This window comes from Oncorhynchus kisutch, unplaced genomic scaffold, assembly GCF_002021735.2.
Source record: "Oncorhynchus kisutch isolate 150728-3 unplaced genomic scaffold, Okis_V2 scaffold1014, whole genome shotgun sequence".
Taxonomy (NCBI): domain Eukaryota; kingdom Metazoa; phylum Chordata; class Actinopteri; order Salmoniformes; family Salmonidae; genus Oncorhynchus; species Oncorhynchus kisutch.
The window spans coordinates 26,443-48,800 of NW_022262959.1; the positions used below are offsets into that span (position 1 = coordinate 26,443).

Here is a 22,358-nt window from a genome sequence, read left to right on the forward strand (position 1 = left end):
ACCAATAACAGAGGCTACAACAAAACATGCTAACCTCTTACCATTACCAATAACAGAGACTACAACAAAGCATGCTAACCTCTCACCATTACCAATAACAGAGGCTACAACAAAACATGCTAACCTCTCACCATTACCAATAACAGAGGCTACAACAAAACGTGCTAACCTCTCACCATTACCAATAACAGAGGCTACAACAAAACATGCTAACCTCTCACCATTACCAATAACAGAGGCTACAACAAAACATGCTAACCTCTCACCATTACCAATAACAGAGGCTACAACAAAACATGCTAACCTCTCACTATTACCAATAACAGAGGCTACAACAAAACATGCTAACCTCTCACCATTACCAATAACAGAGGCTACAACAAAACATGCTAACCTCTCACCATTACCAATAACAGAGGCTACAACAAAACATGCTAACCTCTCACCATTACCAATAACAGAGGCTACAACAAAACATGCTAACCTCTCACCATTACCAATAACAGAGGCTACAACAAAACATGCTAACCTCTCACCATTACCAATAACAGAGGCTACAACAAAACATGTTAACCTCTCACCATTACCAATAACAGAGGCTACAACAAAACATGCTAACCTCTCACCATTACCAATAACAGAGGCTACAACAAAACATGCTAACCTCTCACCATTACCAATAACAGAGGCTACAACAAAACATGTTAACCTCTCACCATTACCAATAACAGAGGCTACAACAAAACATGCTAACCTCTCACCATTACCAATAACAGAGGCTACAACAAAACATACTAACCTCTCACCATTACCAGTAACAGAGGAGTTTAGCATTTATTCTGATCTTTGTGCCTCTATAACTTTGTAATTCACTAATCATATTTAAACAGTAACACAGGTATTTTCTCTCAAATCCTAAATGCTGGAGCAGAGCAGCACATGTAAAACTGTAAGCTTCACTGTCCAAACACATATGGTGTGGACTATGTGTGTCTGGTAAACACATGTGGATCTGATGAACAGTTATCACTTGTTGACCAACTACAGGAATACTGACCTCAGAGTCTCCAGTCTGCAGTGTGGATCCTCCAGTCCAGCAGAGAGCAGTCTGACTCCTGAGTCTCCTGGGTGATTGTAGCTCAGGTCCAGCTCTCTCAGGTGTGAGGGGTTTGACCTCAGAGCTGAGACCAGAGAAGCACAGCCTTCCTCTGTGACTAGACAGCCTGACAGCCTGCAAAGAGTCAAATCATATTAAAATCACACTGATATTCTTTGGTGGTGAAAATAATGGCAGTATATCTTTTTTACATGTTCAGATATATCAGTGTCCTGAAACCTTCCATATCTATTCCTACATGAATGTATCGTTATTAGAAAATGACAAATTATCCAAGTATTGCTTGTAGATAGAAAGATGCATATTAACAAATATTTCAGTAGACTGACCAGACCAGTTTAAAAGCAGTTTCAGTCAGAAGACAGACAGTGAGGTATAAGATTTAGATTGTATTGAGTATACAGTCCACACCATATCTATTTAGACAGTGAGGTATCAGATTTAGATTGTATTGAGTATACAGTCCACACCATATCTATTTAGACAGTGAGGAATCAGATTTAGATTGTATAGAGTATACAGTCCACACCATATCTATTTAGACAGTGAGGTATCAGATTTAGATTGTATTGAGTATACAGTCCACACCATATCTATTTAGACAGTGAGGTATCAGATTTAGATTGTATTGAGTATACAGTCCACACCATATCTATTTAGACAGTGAGGTATCAGATTTAGATTGTATTGAGTATACAGTCCACACCATATCTATTTAGACAGTGAGGTATCAGATTTAGATTGTATTGAGTATACAGTCCACAATATATATTATACTGACCTCAGAGTCTCCAGTTTACAGTGGGGATTCCCCAGTCCAGCAGAGAGCAGCTCCACTCCTGAATCCTTCAGGTCATTGTTACTCAGGTCCAGCTCTCTCAGGTGTGAGGGGTTTGAAATGAGAACTGAGGCCAACACTTTACAGGATGTGTTTCTGAGTTTACAGCCAGTGAGTCTGCCAACACAGAAGAAATACAATGATAGACAGGTTGTATTAAAATATTTTGCTTAGCTTTCCCTGCTTACACTGTTAGCAGTGCTCAAATAATGTGTATATCGTGCTGATCAATTTGTAATATAGTTAGAGAGTTTTCAGCTGATAGAAAGTTTATTCAGCCAATGAAAATACTGTTGTTCCTACAAACAGTAAAGTTTGGTCTGAGGGATAGTCACATGACTACTTACAGAGCCAGTCAGCCAATGAAAATTCAGCTGTAACTACAATTTATTTTGGTGTGCGATATTTACATGAATACTTACAGAGCTTTCCTGCAGCCTCTAACAGCTGGGAGCAGTCTCCTACGACCCTCCTCTGATGTCTTGTATTCCTTCAGGTCAAACACATCCAGAACCTCCTCTGATATCTGCAGCATGTAGGCCAGCGCTGAACACTGAGCAAGGGAGAGGTTTTTGGATCTGTTCTCTGACCTCAAGTACTCTTGGATTACTTTCTGTACTGAATGGTCTTTCATCTCTATCAGACAGTGGAAGAGATTGATGCACCTCTCAGGGGAGATGTTCTTCCTCTGCATCACCTTCAGGGATCGGATTGTTTTCTTGACGCTCTCTGGACTGATTTCTGTCTGTGTCACCAGACCTCGTAGGAGTTTCTGATTGGCTGCCAGTGACATGCCATGAAGGAAGCGGACAAAAAGGTCCAGGTGTCCATTCTTACTCTCCAAGGCTTTATCCACGGTACTCTTCAGCAGCTCATCCAAGGTTATCTCTTCAGACGCACCTCTAGACTTTCTCTTGAGGAAGGGCTTCAGTTCATCCATGTTCTTGGTTGTGTAACAATGGTACATGTAGACAGCTGAGAGAAACTCCTGAATGCTCAGATGAACAAAGCAGTACACCACTCTCTGAAACAACACAGACTCTTCTTTAAAGATTTGTGTGCACACTCCTGAGTACACTGAAGCTTCTTTGACATCAAGGCCAGCCTCTTTCAGGTCTTCTTCGTAGAACATCAGATTACCCTTCTCCAGATTTTCAAACGCCAGCTTCCCCAGCTTCAGAAGAATGTCCTTATCTGACTCCATGAGCTCCTCTTGATCCATCTCATCTCTTCCATGATACTTCTGGTTCTTCAGGCTGGTCTGAATGAGCAGGAAGTGTATGGACATCTCAGTCAGAGTCGTGGGCATCTCTCTCCTCTTGTCTGTACTCAACATGTGTTCAAGGACTATTGCAGAAATCCAACAGAAGACTGGAATGTGGCACATGATGTGGAGGCTCCTTGATGTCTTTATGTGTGAGATGATTCTGCTGGCCAGGTCCTCATTACTGAATCTCTTCCTGAAGTACTCCTCCTTCTGTGGGTCATTGAACCCTCGTACCTCTGTCACCTGGTCAACACACTGAGGTGGTATCTGATTGGTTGCTGCTGGTCGGGAGGTTATCCAGAGGAGAGCAGAGGGAAGCAGATTTCCCTTGATGAGATTTGTCATCAGAACATCAAGAGATGATGTCTGGGTGACATCAGACACCTTTTCATTGTGCTGGAAATCCAATGGAAATCTGCTTTCATCCAAACCATCCAAGATGAACATAGCTTTACAGGCAGCGAGTTTCTCTGCATTGCCTTTGTCTAGTTCTGTGTGGAAGTCATTTAAAAGTCTGAGAAGACTGTACTGGCGATCTTTGATCAAGTTCAGCTCCCGGAAAGGAAGCACAAATATGATCTCCACATCTTGATTAGCCTTCCCTTCAGCCCAGTCTAGGATGAACTTCTGCACAGAGACAGTTTTTCCGATGCCAGCGATGCCCTTCGTCAGCACAGTTCTGATGCTTCTCTCTTGGCCAGGTAAGGGTTTAAAGAGGTCATTGCAGTGGATTGCTGTGTCATGTGAGGTTGGTGTCCTGGATGCTGTCTCTAGCTGCCACACCTCATGTTCATCGTTAACCCCTTCACTCTCTCCTTCTGTGATGTAGAGCTCTGTGTAAATCCTGTTAAGGGGAGTTTGAGTCCCTGCTGTTTCGATGCCTTCTATCACACATTCATATCTCCTTATCAGACTGTCTTTATGGTTTACTACAGCTCTCTGCAGACTGTCTTCATGGTTTACTACAGCTCTCTGCAGGCTGTCTTCATGGTTTACTACAGCTCTCTGCAGACTGTCTTCATGGTTTACTACAGCTCTCTGCAGGCTGTCTTCATGGTTTACTACAGCTCTCTGCAGACTGTCTTCATGGTTTACTACAGCTCTCTGCAGACTGTCTTCATGGTTTACTACAGCTCTCTGCAGACTGTCTTCATGGTTTACTACAGCTCTCTGCAGGCTGTCTTCATGGTTTACTACAGCTCTCTGCATACTGTCTTCATGGTTTACTACAGCTCTCTGCAGGCTGTCTTCATGGTTTACTACAGCTCTCTGCAGACTGTCTTCATGGTTTACTACAGCTCTCTGCAGGCTGTCATCCACTACAAGGAAGAGGAAAAGGATGTGTATCAGACACATTCGTTAACAGGATGAAGTGGGCCTTCACAACTACAGTAAGTTATATTATCTCATATTATTGTAGTTAACTCTTAATCATATTGAGGTATTGACTTAGCACAGGTGAGCAAGTGTCCTTACTGTAGTCAGAGCCTCTTGCATCATTGGGTTCACTCAGGTGCTGTAGTACAGGACGTGTTCTGGATCTCTTTCTACACCGAGGACAGTCATAGTCTCCTGAAGGAGCAGGTTTCTCCCAGTATCTGGTGATGCACTGTCTGCAGAACCGGTGTCCACAGGTGATAGAGACTGGATCCCTCAGCACCTGCTGACACACTGCACACCTGGACTGATCCTCTGGCAGAGTAGACCATCCACTACAGAGATAAAGGAGAGAGAGATATACTGATCCTCTAACAGAGTAGACCATCCACTACAGAGATAAAGGAGAGATACTGATCCTCTAACAGAGTAGACCATCCACTACAGAGATAAAGGAGAGAGAGATACTGATCCTCTAACAGAGTAGACCATCCACTACAGAGATAAAGGAGAGAGATACTGATCCTCTAACAGAGTAGACCATCCACTACAGAGATAAAGGAGAGAGATACTGATCCTCTAACAGAGTAGACAATCCACTACAGAGATAAAGGAGAGAGATACTGATCCTCTAACAGAGTAGACCATCCACTATAGAGATAAAGGAGAGAGATACTGATCCTCTAACAGAGTAGACCATCCACTACAGAGATAAAGGAGAGAGAGAGAGATACTGATCCTCTAACAGAGTAGACCATCCACTAGAGATAAAGGAGAGAGAGAGATACTGATCCTCTAACAGAGTAGGCCATCCACTACAGAGATAAAGGAGAGAGAGAGAGATACTGATCCTCTAACAGAGTAGGCCATCCACTACAGAGATAACGGAGAGAGAGAGAGAGATACTGATCCTCTAACAGAGTAGGCCATCCACTACAGAGATAAAGGAGAGAGATACTGATCATCTAACAGAGTAGACCATCCACTACAGAGATAAAGGAGAGAGAGAGAGAGATACTGATCCTCTAACAGAGTAGACCATCCACTACAGAGATAAAGGAGAGAGATACTGATCCTCTAACAGAGTAGACCATCCACTACAGAGATAAAGGAGAGAGAGATACTCAACCTCTAACAGAGTAGACCATCCACTACAGAGATAAAGGAGAGAGAGAGATACTGATCCTCTAACAGAGTAGACCATCCCCTACAGAGATAAAGGAGAGAGAGAGAGATACTGATCCTCTAACAGAGTAGACCATCCACTACAGAGATGAAGGAGAGAGAGATACTGATCCTCTAACAGAGTAGACCATCCACTACAGAGATAAAGGAGAGAGATACTAATCCTCTAAAAAGTAGGCCATCCACTACAGAGATAAAGGAGAGAGAGAGAGAGAGATACTGATCCTCTAACAGAGTAGACCATCCACTACAGAGATAAAGGAGAGAGAGAGATACTGATCCTCTAACAGAGTAGACCATCCCCTACAGAGATAAAGGAGAGAGATACTAATCCTCTAACAGAGTAGACCATCCACTACAGAGATAAAGGAGAGAGATACTGATCCTCTAACAGAGTAGACCATCCACTACAGAGATAAAGGAGAGAGATACCGATCCTCTAACAGAGTAGACCATCCACTACAGAGATAAAGGAGAGAGAGATATACTGATCCTCTAACAGAGTAGACCATCCACTACAGAGATAAAGGAGAGAGAGAGATACTGATCCTCTAACAGAGTAGACCATCCACTACAGAGATAAAGGAGAGAGAGAGATACTGATCCTCTAACAGAGTAGACCATCCACTACAGAGATAAAGGAGAGAGATACTGATCCTCTAACAGAGTAGACCATCCACTACAGAGATAAAGGAGAGAGATACTGATCCTCTAACAGAGTAGACCATCCACTACAGAGATAAAGGAGAGAGATACTGATCCTCTAACAGAGTAGACAATCCACTACAGAGATAGAGAGAGAAAGAGAGATACTGATCCTCTAACAGAGTAGACCATCCACTACAGAGATAAAGGAGAGAGAGAGAGATACTGATCCTCTAACAGAGTAGACCATCCACTACAGAGATAAAGGAGAGAGATACTGATCCTCTAACAGAGTAGACAATCCACTACAGAGATAGAGAGAGAAAGAGAGATACTGATCCTCTAACAGAGTAGACCATCCACTACAGAGATAAAGGAGAGAGAGAGAGATACTGATCCTCTAACAGAGTAGACCATCCACTACAGAGATAAAGGAGAGAGATACTGATCCTCTAACAGAGTAGACCATCCACTACAGAGATAAAGGAGAGAGAGAGATACTGATCCTCTAACAGAGTAGACCATCCACTACAGAGATAAAGGAGAGAGAGAGAGATACTGATCCTCTAACAGAGTAGACCATCCACGACAGAGATAAAGGAGAGAGATACTGATCCTCTAACAGAGTAGACCATCCACTACAGAGATAAAGGAGAGAGAGGGATACTGATCCTCTAACAGACTAGACCATCCACTACAGAGATAAAGGAGAGAGATACTGATCCTCTAACAGAGTAGACCATCCACTACAGAGATAAAGGAGAGAGATACTAATCCTCTAACAGAGTAGACCATCCACTACAGAGATAAAGGAGAGAGATACTGATCCTCTAACAGAGTAGACCATCCCCTACAGAGATAAAGGAGAGAGATACTAATCCTCTAACAGAGTAGACCATCCACTACAGAGATAAAGGAGAGAGAGGGATACTGATCCTCAAACAGACTAGACCATCCACTACAGAGATACAGGAGAGAGATACTGATCCTCTAACAGAGTAGACCATCCACTACAGAGATAAAGGAGAGAGAGAGAGACATTTTGATCCACCACTGGAATTAACAGGACGATCCATGGAGAAGTCACTGTTCACAGACAGACAGCTGGGAACAGTATACTCTGTTCATAGACAGGGGAACAGTATACTCTGTTCATAGACAGACAGCTGGGAACAGTATACTCTGTTCATAGACAGACAGCTGGGAACAGTATACTCTGTTCATAGACAGACAGCTGGGAACAGTATACTCTGTTCATAGACAGACAGCTGGGAACAGTATACTCTGTTCATAGACAGACAGGGGAACAGTACACTCTGTTCATAGACAGACAGCTGGGAACAGTATACTCTGTTCATAGACAGGGGAACAGTATACTCTGTTCATAGACAGGGGAACAGTATACTCTGTTCATAGACAGGGGAACAGTATACTCTGTTCATAGACAGGGGAACAGTATACTCTGTTCATAGACAGGGGAACAGTATACTCTGTTCATAGACAGGGGAACAGTATACTCTGTTCATAGACAGGGGAACAGTATACTCTGTTCATAGACAGGGGAACAGTATACTCTGTTCATAGACAGGGGAACAGTATACTCTGTTCATAGACAGGGGAACAGTATACTCTGTTCATAGACAGGGGAACAGTATACTCTGTTCATAGACAGGGGAACAGTATACTCTGTTCATAGACAGACAGATGGGAACAGTATACTCTGTTCATAGACAGACAGCTGGGAACAGTATACTCTGTTCATAGACAGGGGAACAGTATACTCTGTTCATAGACAGACAGATGGGAACAGTATACTCTGTTCATAGACAGACAGGGGAAGAGTATACTCTGTTCATAGACAGGGGAACAGTATACTCTGTTCATAGACAGACAGATGGGAACAGTATACTCTGTTCATAGACAGACAGCTGGGAACAGTATACTCTGTTCATAGACAGTACCAGGTAGTTGAGGTAATAATGAGACTATAAGGAGTACCAGTACTGAGTCAATGTGCAGGGTACCAGGTAGTTGAGGTAATAATGAGACTATAAGGAGAACCAGTACTGAGTCAATGTGCAGGGTACCAGGTAGTTGAGGTAATAATGAGACTATAAGGAGTACCAGTACTGAGTCAATGTGCAGGGTACCAGGTAGTTGAGGTAATAATGAGACTATAAGGAGAACCAGTACTGAGTCAATGTGCAGGGTACCAGGTAGTTGAGGTAATAATGAGGCTATAATTGAGATAATATGTACATGTAGGTAGAGGTAAAAGTGACTAGAAAATCAGGATAGAGATTACCACTCCTCATCCAGGGAGTGCACACACACACACACACAAACACACACACAGGGAGGGAGGGAATGTTGTGTTTGTTTTAGGACTATGCAAATAGACAAAAGGATGAGCCTATGGATTATGAAAACAACAACAATAAATGGGAAAGTGGGAGAGGAGAAATGACTAGAGACTGTGTTGTTTAACTCACTGACCAGGACCCATGAGTTCTTCTTACCTTTGTTCAGTAGAAAAGTCTCCCTCTCTAAACTGTATAGGTAGATCCATAGACCAGTCACTCTTCATGGACACACAGCTGGGAACAGGGGAGGCTGGTCTCTCCTGCTTGATTGGACTTCAACACAACAGAGACAAACATTACATCTCTCATCTACTCTGAGCTCAGATGGGGAAACATAAGAAGAGTTTCACAAATAGAACTGACTTCCAGACGTTAGTTAACGCGCGAGCAGTGTGTCATTTTTAATGACGAGATTAATTCAGCGTCGCGAGCGTTGTAGTCAGTCTGTCAGCCCCGCTAAAAGGCTGGTGTCGTTACTCTGCCTTCTCCGGGGTCATGTCGAGGTAAATTTACTAACCGGGAGGGTTGAATTATGTAATTTATTGGAGGTCTGGAAGACGCACTCTCGAGGTTGTTTACTCACAATATCAGATATTAAGATGATTTTTATAATGAATGTAAACTGAGGTTCAATACCTGCTATTGAGGCGCTAGCTAGCTTACCGAGCTGTACCGACTAGCTAGGATAACTAGGATGCTGCTGGTAGAGTAGCTCGCTAGCTTACCGAGCTGTACCGACTAGCTAGGATAACTAGGATGCTGCTGGTAGAGTAGCTAGCTAGTTTACCGAGCTGTACCGACTAGCTAGGATAACTAGGATGCTGCTGGTAGAGTAGCTAGCTAGTTTACCGAGCTGTACCGACTAGCTAGGATAACTAGGATGCTGCTGGTAGAGTAGCTAGCTAACTTACCGAGCTGTACCGACTAGCTAGCAGGTCTTTCGTTTCGATGATGATGAATCAGGTGAACCACAAAATGAAACAAGGATAGAGAGTGAAAAGGATCTGGCTACACTCATAATGTCCCTGACCGTAAAGAAAAAAGCAAATTGAACAATAAACTTCGGTGTTTCAACACTGTAACAAACTCCGTCGTTATTCCCCAAGATCACCTCAGTCCACTCTGCGCGTAACCGGCTTGGCGCCACAAGGACAGTTCTGTACGGGGACGCGGACAGTTCTGTACGGGGACGCGGACAGTTCTGTACGGGGACGCGGACAGTTCTGTACGTGGACGCGGACAGTTCTGTACGGGGACGCGGACAGTTCCAGAACGCGGACATGATCAGTGCAACACAATCAACTGAACCCAGTCTTTACAGTGGGTTACATTAGTAATATTCATTTTGGATTATTATGTAAAACAAACATTCTATGTTTTTCTATAACATTATGTTGAGATCTGGGTCCATACCCACAAAGTGTCTCAGAGTAGAACATTGGTCATATAAGTGCTATTGGTCGTATAACCTGGTGAGCTGTCCTAAGTAGTTAAGAGTTAACAGCAGGTGTCCTAAGTAGTTAAGAGTTAACAGCAGCTGTCCTAAGTAGTTAAGAGTTAACAGCAGCTGTCCTAAGTAGTTAAGAGTTAACAGCAGCTGTCCTAAGTAGTTAAGAGCAGCTGTCCTAAGTAGTTAAGAGCAGCTGTCCTAAGTAGTTAAGAGTTAAGAGCAGCTGTCCTAAGTAGTTAAGAGTTAACAGCAGCTGTCCTAAGTAGTTAACAGCAGCTGTCCTAAGTAGTTAAGAGTTAACAGCAGCTGTCCTAAGTAGTTAAGAGTTAACAGCAGGTGTCCTAAGTAGTTAAGAGTTAACAGCAGCTGTCCTAAGTAGTTAAGAGTTAACAGCAGGTGTCCTAAGTAGTTAAGAGTTAACAGCAGCTGTCCTAAGTAGTTAAGAGTTAACAGCAGCTGTCCTAAGTAGTTAAGAGTTAACAGCAGGTGTCCTAAGTAGTTAAGAGTTAACAGCAGCTGTCCTAAGTAGTTAAGAGTTAACTGCAGGTGTCCTAAGTAGTTAAGAGTTAACAGCAGGTGTCTTGATAATACTATAGAATAAAGCAGTGAGTCAGTGGTTCCTGAGCCACATGTAATTGCTTTGTAGTAGTTAAAAATAATGTTTTATATTTCTATATGATCAATCCGTTAATAATATAGACCTACATGCAATAGCAAGTCTTGTGCTTTTGGCAATGATTTATGTATAATAATGATGTATAACAAGTGATATTGTTGGATCCTGTATTTAACATTATAGCCATTAGATATATATGATTAAATATTATCTGATGTTGGTTGTGTGAGGTGTCTGCATTTGTGCACTGGAGCATCATTATGAGATTAAACAACTGCTTGCTACTTGCCTGTTTGTGTGTGACAAGAACTGAGTAACATGCAACCTGCATGTTGCAAAACTGCAGATAACAACCCAGCAGATGCTTTGTCCTTGTGTTTGCATGTAACAATATTGAGCACATGGTGTGACTTGCTGTATCTTACAAAGTTGTGATAGGGAGGGGTAGTCATCACGAGGTTTAACTGAGATGGAAAAATACTGAACAACACATAGCAGGAACTGAGCAACTGTTCTAACTAGGCTGCGATACCAGAACAGTAAGGATCTATACATCGACGGAGGGAGGACTCCAAGAAGCGCCAAGAGGCGGGGACCCGCCTGAGCGCCTGCAATAGGCTGAGCAAGTTTAAACCACGCCCAGTCTCTACTGTGATAGGCCAACAGACGGGTTGGAACTATGTCCATCACAGTATAAAGAACACTGTTTACATACATCTTGTCAGTTCTCTGTTCTGTCCTGCGTGGTATTACAGTGAGCCCAGTCAGTTCCCTGTTCTGCCCTGCGTGGTATTACAGTGAGCCCAGTCAGTTCCCTGTTCTGCCCTGCGTGGTATTACAGTGAGCCCAGTCAGTTCTCTGTTCTGTCCTGCGTGGTATTACAGTGAGCCCAGTCAGTTCCCTGTTCTGTCCTGCGTGGTATTACAGTGAGCCCAGTCAGTTCTCTGTTCTGTCCTGCGTGGTATTACAGTGAGCCCAGTCAGTTCCCTGTTCTGTCCTGCGTGGTATTACAGTGAGCCCAGTCAGTTCTCTGTTCTGTCCTGCGTGGTATTAGTGAGCCCAGTCAGTTCTCTGTTCTGCCCTGCGTGTTATTACAGTGAGCCCAGTCAGTTCCCTGTTCTGCCCTGCGTGGTATTACAGTGAGCCCAGTCAGTTCCCTGTTCTGTCCTGCGTGGTATTACAGTGAGCCCAGTCAGTTCTCTGTTCTGTCCTGCGTGGTATTACAGTGAGCCCAGTCAGTTCCCTGTTCTGTCCTGCGTGGTATTACAGTGAGCCCAGTCAGTTCTCTGTTCTGCCCTGCGTGGTATTACAGTGAGCCCAGTCAGTTCCCTGTTCTGTCCTGCGTGGTATTACAGTGAGCCCAGTCAGTTCCCTGTTCTGTCCTGCGTGGTATTACAGTGAGCCCAGTCAGTTCTCTGTTCTGCCCTGCGTGGTATTACAGTGAGCCCAGTCAGTTCCCTGTTCTGTCCTGCGTGGTATTACAGTGAGCCCAGTCAGTTCCCTGTTCTGCCCTGCGTGGTATTACAGTGAGCCCAGTCAGTTCTCTGTTCTGTCCTGTGTGGTATTACAGTGAGCCCAGTCAGTTCCCTGTTCTGCCCTGCGTGGTATTACAGTGAGCCCAGTCAGTTCTCTGTTCTGTCCTGCGTGGTATTACAGTGAGCCCAGTCAGTTCCCTGTTCTGTCCTGCGTGGTATTACAGTGAGCCCAGTCAGTTCCCTGTTCTGTCCTGCGTGGTATTACAGTGAGCCCAGTCAGTTCCCTGTTCTGCCCTGCGTGGTATTACAGTGAGCCCAGTCAGTTCTCTGTTCTGCCCTGCGTGGTATTACAGTGAGCCCAGTCAGTTCCCTGTTCTGCCCTGCGTGGTATTACAGTGAGCCCAGTCAGTTCTCTGTTCTGTCCTGCGTGGTATTACAGTGAGCCCAGTCAGTTCCCTGTTCTGCCCTGCGTGGTATTACAGTGAGCCCAGTCAGTTCTCTGTTCTGTCCTGCGTGGTATTACAGTGAGCCCAGTCAGTTCCCTGTTCTGCCCTGCGTGGTATTACAGTGAGCCCAGTCAGTTCCCTGTTCTGTCCTGCGTGGTATTACAGTGAGCCCAGTCAGTTCCCTGTTCTGCCCTGCGTGGTATTACAGTGAGCCCAGTCAGTTCTCTGTTCTGTCCTGCGTGGTATTACAGTGAGCCCAGTCAGTTCTCTGTTCTGTCCTGCGTGGTATTACAGTGAGCCCAGTCAGTCCTCTGTTCTGCCCTGCGTGGTATTACATTGTAAATAACATCTGCTAACCATGTGTATGTAACCAATAACATCTGCTAACCATGTGTATGTGACCAATAACATCTGCTAACCCTGTGTATGTGACCAATAACATCTGTTAACCCTGTGTATGTGACCAATAACATCTGCTAAACATGTGTATGGGACCAATAACATATGTTAACCATGTGTATGTGACCAATAACATATGTTAACCCTGTGTATGTAACCAATAACATCTGCTAACCCTGTGTATGGGACCAATAACATCTGCTAACCCTGTGTATGTGACCAATAACATCTGCTAACCCTGTGTATGGGACCAATAACATCTGTGAATCCAAGATGGCGTAGCAGTAAGTCGTCCTGTCGTGTCGTGTCCCTGTATATTTTGTTTATATTTTGTTTATTTTTCGTTTTTTACATAGCTATCCCTTTAAAAACATTTTGCTAAACCTAAGCTTCCAAATACGCTGGATCTTCACAACTAGCTATCTAGCTAAACTGCAACCCTGGATGATTACCCCTGGCTAGCGTTTCCACCCACTTAGCTTGAAGCTAGCCCGGCCTGCGCTACCACCGTAGCATACTCCTGAGCTACAATACCCGGGCCCACGACCGGTCTATCGATGTCACCGCATGAAGAGGAATAAACAGACTCACCCCATCGCGACGTCCCCCAAAGGCTAACTCTCTAGCCCTCGCTATCTCCCTGCTTGCTAATTCGGCCTGCTAACTGCTAGCTTGTCCAGCTCCGGTCCGCTAACTGCTACCTTGTCTAGCCCGGGCCTACAAACTGTTAGCTTGTTAGCACAGGCCTGCTAACCGCCTGAATCGCCGCGTCCCAAACGCCCACCGGACCCATATTTACTTTCTATCTCTTTTGACTTTTAATTTGTTTATACCTTCCGGAAACCTGCCTCACCCAATGTGATACGGAATCGCTATTATTTATTTATTTATTTTTAGAACACACTCAAGAACCTCCAGAAGCTAACCAGCTAACTAGCTACAAGCTATTTAGTCATTGTTCGTTTTTTTAACCTGGATAACACTCGCCAGTCCAGCTTCCCTTCCCCATCCACCGCTGCCCCCTGGACACTGATCTCTTGGCTACATAGCTGATGCACGCTGGACTGTCCATAAATCACGGTACTCCATTCTGCTTGTTTGTTTTATCTGTTGGCCCCGTTGCCTAGTCTACGCCATTTTACCTGCTGTTGTTGTGCTAGCTGATTAGCTGTTGTCTCACCTACTGTTTTAGCTAGCTTTCCCAATTCAACACCTGTGATTACTGTATGCCTCGCTGTATGTCTCTCTCAAATGTCAATATGCCTTGTATACTGTTGTTCAGGTTAGTTATCATTGTTTTAGTTCACAATGGAGCCCCTAGTTCCACTCTTCATACCCCTGATAACTCCTTTGTCCCACCTCCCACACATGCGGTGACCTCACCCATTACTACCAGCATGTCCAGAGATACAACCTCTCTCATCATCACCCAGTGCCTGGGCTTACCTCCGCTGTACCCGCACCCCACCATACCCCTGTCTGCGCATTATGCCCTGAATATATTCTACCATGCCCAGAAACCTGCTCCTCTTATTCTCTGTCCCCAACGCTCTAGGCGACCAGTTTTGATAGCCTTTAGCCGCACCCTCATACTACTCCTTCTCTGTTCCGCGGGTGATGTGGAGGTAAACCCAGGCCCTGCATGTCCCCAGGCACCCTCATTTGTTGACTTCTGTGTTCGAAAAAGCCTTGGTTTCATGCATGTCAACATCAGAAGCCTCCTCCCTAAGTTTGTCTTACTCACTGCTTTAGCACACTCTGCTAACCCTGATGTCCTTGCTGTGTCTGAATCCTGGCTCAGGAAGGCCACCAAAAATTCAGAGATTTCCATACCCAACTATAACATCTTCCGTCAAGATAGAACTGCCAAAGGGGGAGGAGTTGCAGTTTACTGCAGAGATGGCCTGCAAAGTAATGTCATACTTTCCAGGTCCATACCCAAACAGTTCGAACTACTAATTTTGAAAATTACTCTCTCCAGAAATAAGTCTCTCACGGTTGCCGCCTGCTACCGACCCCCCCCAGCTCCCAGCTGTGCCCTGGACACCATTTGTGAATTGATCGCCCCCCATCTAGCTTCAGAGTTTGTTCTGTTAGGTGACCTAAACTGGGATATGCTTAACACCCCGCCAGTCCTACAATCTAAGCTAGATGCCCTCAATCTCACACAAATCATCAAGGAACCCACCAGGTACAACCCTAACTCTGTAAACAAGGGCACCCTCATAGACGTCATCCTGACCAACTGGCCCTCCAAATACACCTCCGCTGTCTTCAACCAGGATCTCAGCGATCACTGCCTCATTGCCTGTATCCGCTACGGAGCCGCAGTCAAACGACCACCCCTCATCACTGTCAAACGCTCCCTAAAACACTTCTGTGAGCAGGCCTTTCTAATCGACCTGGCCCGGGTATCCTGGAAGGACATTGACCTCATCCCGTCAGTTGAGGATGCCTGGTCATTCTTTAAAAGTAACTTCCTCACCATTTTAGATAAGCATGCTCCGTTCAAAAAATGCAGAACTAAGAACAGATACAGCCCTTGGTTCACCCCAGACCTGACTGCCCTCGACCAGCACAAAAACATCCTGTGGCGGACTGCAATAGCATCGAATAGTCCCCGTGATATGCAACTGTTCAGGGAAGTCCGGAACCAATACACGCAGTCAGTCAGGAAAGCTAAGGCCAGCTTCTTCAGGCAGAAGTTTGCATCCTGTAGCTCCAACTCCAAAAAGTTCTGGGACACTGTGAAGTCCATGGAGAACAAGAGCACCTCCTCCCAGCTGCCCACTGCACTGAGGCTAGGTAACACGGTCACCACTGATAAATCCATGATTATCGAAAACTTCAATAAGCATTTCTCAACGGCTGGCCATGCCTTCCGCCTGGCTACTTCAACCTCGGCCAACAGCTCCGCCCCCCCCGCAGCTCCTCGCCCAAGCCTCTCCAGGTTCTCCTTTACCCAAATCCAGATAGCAGATGTTCTGAAAGAGCTGCAAAACCTGGACCCGTACAAATCAGCTGGGCTTGACAATCTGGACCCTCTATTTCTGAAACTATCTGCCACCATTGTCGCAACCCCTATTACCAGCCTGTTCAACCTCTCTTTCATCTCGTCTGAGATCCCCAAGGATTGGAAAGCTGCCGCAGTCATCCCCCTCTTCAAAGGGGGAGACACCCTGGACCCAAACTGTTACAGACCTATATCCATCCTGCCCTGCCTATCTAAGGTCTTCGAAAGCCAAGTCAACAAACAGGTCACTGACCATCTCGAATCCCACCGTACCTTCTCCGCTGTGCAATCTGGTTTCCGAGCCGGTCATGGGTGCACCTCAGCCACACTCAAGGTACTAAACGACATCATAACCGCCATCGATAAAAGACAGTACTGTGCAGCCGTCTTCATCGACCTCGCCAAGGCTTTCGACTCTGTCAATCACCATATTCTTATCGGCAGACTCAGTAGCCTCGGTTTTTCGGATGACTGCCTTGCCTGGTTCACCAATTACTTTGCAGACAGAGTTCAGTGTGTCAAATCGGAGGGCATGCTGTCCGGTCCTCTGGCAGTCTCTATGGGGGTGCCACAGGGTTCAATTCTCGGGCCGACTCTTTTCTCTGTGTATATCAATGATGTTGCTCTTGCTGCGGGCGATTCCCTGATCCACCTCTACGCAGACGACACCATTCTATATACTTTCGGCCCGTCTTTGGACACTGTGCTATCTAACCTCCAAACAAGCTTCAATGCCATACAACACTCCTTCCGTGGCCTCCAACTGCTCTTAAACGCTAGTAAAACCAAATGCATGCTTTTCAACCGGTCGCTGCCTGCACCTGCATGCCCGACTAGCATCACCACCCTGGATGGTTCCGACCTAGAATATGTGGACGTCTATAAGTACCTAGGTGTCTGGCTAGACTGCAAACTCTCCTTCCAGACTCATATCAAACATCTCCAATCGAAAATCAAATCAAGAGTCGGCTTTCTATTCCGCAACAAAGCCTCCTTCACTCAAGCCGCCAAGCTTACCCTAGTAAAACTGACTATCCTACCGATCCTCGACTTCGGCGATGTCATCTACAAAATGGCTTCCAACACTCTACTCAGCAAACTGGATGCAGTCTATCACAGTGCCATCCGTTTTGTCACTAAAGCACCTTATACTACCCACCACTGCGACTTGTATGCTCTAGTCGGCTGGCCCTCGCTACATATTCGTCGCCAGACCCACTGGCTCCAGGTCATCTACAAGTCTATGCTAGGTAAAGCTCCGCCTTATCTCAGCTCACTGGTCACGATGGCAACACCCATCCGTAGCACGCGCTCCAGCAGGTGTATCTCACTGATCATCCCTAAAGCCAACACCTCATTTGGCCGCCTTTCGTTCCAGTACTCTGCTGCCTGTGACTGGAACGAATTGCAAAAATCGCTGAAGTTGGAGACTTTCATCTCCCTCACCAACTTCAAACATCAGCTATCTGAGCAGCTAACCGATCGCTGCAGCTGTACATAGTCTATTGGTAAACAGCCCACCCTTTTCACCTACCTCATCCCCGTACTGTTTTTATTTATTTACTTTTCTGCTCTTCTGCACACCAATATCTCTACCTGTACATGACCATCTGATCTTTTATCACTCCAGTGTTAATCTGCAAAATTGTAATTATTTGCCTACCTCCTCATGCCTTTTGCACACATTGTATATAGACCCCCCCTTCGTTTTCTACTGTGTTATTGACTTGTTAATTGTTTACTCCATGTGTAACTCTTTGTTGTATGCTCACACTGCTATGCTTTATCTTGGCCAGGTCGCAGTTGCAAATGAGAACTTGTTCTCAACTAGCCTACCTGGTTAAATAAAGGTGAAATAAAAATAAAATAAAAATAAAATAAAAAATCTGCTAACCATGTGTATGTGACCAATAACATCTGCTAACCATGTGTATGTGACCAATAACATCTGCTAACCCTGTGTATGTGACCAATAACATCTGCTAACCATGTGTATGTGACCAATAACATCTGCTAACCCTGTGTATGTGACCAATAACATCTGCTAACCATGTGTATGTGACCAATAACATCTGCTAACCCTGTGTATGTGACCAATAACATCTGCTAACCATGTGTATGTGACCAATAACATCTGCTAACCCTGTGTATGTGACCAATAACATCTGCTAACCATGTGTATGTGACCAATAACATCTGCTAACCATGTGTATGTGACCAATAACATCTGCTAACCATGTGTATGTGACCAATAACATCTGCTAACCATGTGTATGTGACCAATAACATCTGCTAACCATGTGTATGTGACCAATAACATCTGCTAACCCTGTGTATGTGACTAATAACATCTGCTAACCCTGTGTATGTGACCAATAACATCTGCTAACCCTGTGTATGTGACCAATAACATCTGCTAACCCTGTGTATGTGACCAATAACATCTGCTAACCCTGTGTATGTGACCAATAACATCTGCTAACCCTGTGTATGTAACCTATAACATCTGCTAACCCTGTGTATGTGACCAATAACATCTGCTAACCCTGTGTATGTGACCAATAACATCTGCTAACCCTGTGTATGTGACCAATAACATCTGCTAACCCTGTGTATGTGACCAATAACATCTGCTAACCCTGTGTATGTGACCAATAACATCTGCTAACCCTGTGTATGTGACCAATAACATCTGTTAACCCTGTGTATGTGATCAATAACATCTGCTAACCCTGTGTATGTGACCAATAACATCTGCTAACCCTGTGTATGTGACCTATAACATCTGCTAACCCTGTGTATGTGACCAATAACATCTGCTAACCCTGTGTATGTGACCAATAACATCTGCTAACCCTGTGTATGTGACCAATAACATCTGCTAACCATGTGTATGTGACCAATAACATCTGCTAACCATGTGTATGTGACCAATAACATCTGCTAACCCTGTGTATGTGACCTATAACATCTGCTAACCATGTGTATGTGACCAATAACATCTGCTAACCATGTGTATGTGACCAATAACATCTGCTAACCCTGTGTATGTGACCTATAACATCTGCTAACCCTGTGTATGTGACCAATAACATCTGCTAACCCTGTGTATGTGACCAATAACATCTGCTAACCCTGTGTATGGGACCAATAACATCTGCTAACCATGTGTATGTGACCAATAACATCTGCTAACCCTGTGTATGTGACCAATAACATCTGCTAACCATGTGTATGTGACCAATAACATCTGCTAACCCTGTGTATGTGACCAATAACATCTGCTAACCCTGTGTATGTGACTAATAACATCTGCTAACCATGTGTATGTGACCAATAACATCTGCTAACCCTGTGTATGTGACCAATAACATCTGCTAACCCTGTGTATGTGACCAATAACATCTGCTAACCCTGTGTATGTGACCTATAACATCTGCTAACCCTGTGTATGTGACCTATAACATCTGCTAACCCTGTGTATGGGACCAATAACATCTGCTAACCATGTGTATGGGACCTATAACATCTGCTAACCCTGTGTATGTGACCAATAACATCTGCTAACCCTGTGTATGTGACCAATAACATCTGCTAACCCTGTGTATGTAACCAATAACATCTGCTAACCCTGTGTATGTGACCTATAACATCTGCTAACCCTGTGTATGTGACCAATAACATCTGCTAACCCTGTGTATGTGACCAATAACATCTGCTAACCCTGTGTATGTGACCAATAACATCTGCTAACCCTGTGTATGTGACCAATAACATCTGCTAACCCTGTGTATGTGACCAATAACATCTGCTAACCCTGTGTATGTGACCAATAACATCTGCTAACCCTGTGTATGTGACCAATAACATCTGCTAACCCTGTGTATGTGACCAATAACATCTGCTAACCCTGTGTATGTGACCAATAACATCTGCTAACCCTGTGTATGTGACCAATAACATCTGCTAACCCTGTGTATGTGACCAATAACATCTGCTAACCCTGTGTATGTGACCAATAACATCTGCTAACCCTGTGTATGTGACCAATAACATCTGCTAACCCTGTGTATGTGACCAATAACATCTGCTAACCCTGTGTATGTGACCAATAACATCTGCTAACCCTGTGTATGTGACCAATAACATCTGCTAACCCTGTGTATGTGACCAATAACATCTGCTAACCCTGTGTATGTGACCAATAACATCTGCTAACCATGTGTATGTGACCAATAACATCTGCTAACCCTGTGTATGTGACCAATTTGATTTATATCTGGGACTAAGTTTGTTTATGTGTTGGCTTCATGTTCTGTGTTTGTAAACTCCAGCTCAGATGATTGAGCTTAAAGTATCTGTCCAGTGTTTACAGGTTTATATGAAATCTGACCTAAAAATGTTTTCAAATATGAGTGAAATAGTTTTCCTTCTAATAATTGGTAATTAAGTTTTTAATTTTTAATTTTATTTCTTCCTTTATTTAACCAGGTTGGCCTATTAAGAACACGTTCTCATTTACAACTGCGACCTGGCCAAGATAAAGCAAAGCTGTGCCACAAAAACAACTTAGAGTTCCACATGGGATTAGCAAACGGACAGTCAGTAACACAATAGAACAATCTGTGTTCAGTGTGTGCAAATGTAGTACGATTAGGGAATTAAGGCAATAGATAGGCCATCGTGCCATAGTGGTGTTGGCTTTGGGGATGACCAGTGAAATATACCTGCTGGAGCGTGTGCTACAAGTGGGTGTTGCTATGGTGACCAGTGAGCTGAGATAAAGCGTGGCTTTACCTAGCAAAGACATAGATGACCTGGAGACAGTGTGTTTGCCGACAAGTATGAAGCGAGGGCCAGCCAACAACAGCATACAGGTCGCAGTGGTGGGTAGTATATGGGGCTTTGGTGACAAAACGGACGGCACTGTGATAGACTGCATCCGATTTGCTGAGTAGAGTATTGGAGGCTATTTTGTAAATGACAGTCGGTAGGCTAGTCAGTTTTAGTCAGTTTTACGAGGGTATGTTTGGCAGCATGAGTGAAGGAGGCTTTGTTGCGAAATAGGAAGCCGATTCTAGATTTAATTTTGGATTGGAGATGCTTAATGTGAGTCTGGAAGGAGAGTTTACAGTCTAACCAGACACCCAGGTATTTGTAGTTGTCCACGTATTCTAAGTCAGAGCCATCCAGAGTAGTGATGCTAGTCGGGTGGGCGGGTGCAGGAAGCAATCAGTTGAAGAGCATTCAGTTTTACTTGGGTATGAGTTAACAGAATACAACCTTTTAAAAGTTTTCTCTCTCTCTCTCTCTCTCTCTCTCTCTCTGTGGTGTGTACTGGCAGCAGAGAAGTCAGGCAAAAACTGATTTACAACGACGCAGATCAATACATAAAACCCCCATAAACAGAACAATAAATGAATGGGTGAACAAAACCCGTTACACACCAGCATCATCATCATGTGCACAAGCACTACAATAAACAGTGTTTGTTTAATATTGTTTAGGACTATGCAAATAGACAAAATGATTAGCCTATGGATTATGAAAACAACAACAATAAATGGGAAAATGGGAGAGGAGAAATGACTAGAGACAGTGTTGTTTAACTCACTGACCAGGACCCATGAGTTCTCCTTACCTTTGTTCAGTAGAAAAGTCTCCCTCTCTAAACTGTATAGGTAGACGCATAGACCGGTCACTCGTCATGGACACACAGCTGGGAACAGGGGAGGCTGGTCTCTCCTGCTGGATTGGTCTTCAACACAACAGAGACAAACATTACATCTCTCATCTTCTCAGAGCTCAGATGGGGAAACATAAGAAGAGTTTCACAAATAGAACTGACTTCTAGACGCTCGTTGCAGCGCGCGAGCAGGGTGTCATTTTTAATAACTAAATTAATTTAGCTCGCGAGCGTTGTAGTCAGTCTGTCAGCCCCGCTAAAAGCCTGGTGTCGTTACTCTGCCTTCTCCGGGGGCATGTTGAGGTAAATTTAATAACCGGGAGGGTTGAATGATGTAATTTATTGGAGGGCTGGAAGACGCACTCTCGAGGTTGTTTACTCACAATATCTGATATTAAATGTATTTGTTATAATGAATGTATACCGAGGTTGAGGTTCTGACTAGTGATTATTTACCCGGGGTTCAATACCTGCTATTGAG

The 22,358-nt window shown here is 44.3% G+C and overlaps 1 protein-coding gene across 1 annotated transcript in view; it reads right to left on the bottom strand.

Moving 5' to 3' along the window:
- Positions 1-2,373: 2,373 nt before the first annotated feature.
- The window catches only part of LOC116364162 (NLR family CARD domain-containing protein 3-like), a 34,650-nt gene continuing 14,665 nt past the window's right edge, over positions 2,374-22,358 (bottom strand). The window contains exons 3-6 of the mRNA XM_031817399.1: positions 21,833-21,949; positions 8,949-9,065; positions 4,699-4,934; positions 2,374-4,541 (exon numbers count right to left, since the gene is read on the bottom strand). Coding sequence (XP_031673259.1) covers positions 2,374-4,541; positions 4,699-4,934; positions 8,949-9,065; positions 21,833-21,949 — 2,638 coding nt within the window. The remainder of the gene's footprint in view (positions 4,542-4,698; positions 4,935-8,948; positions 9,066-21,832; positions 21,950-22,358) is intronic.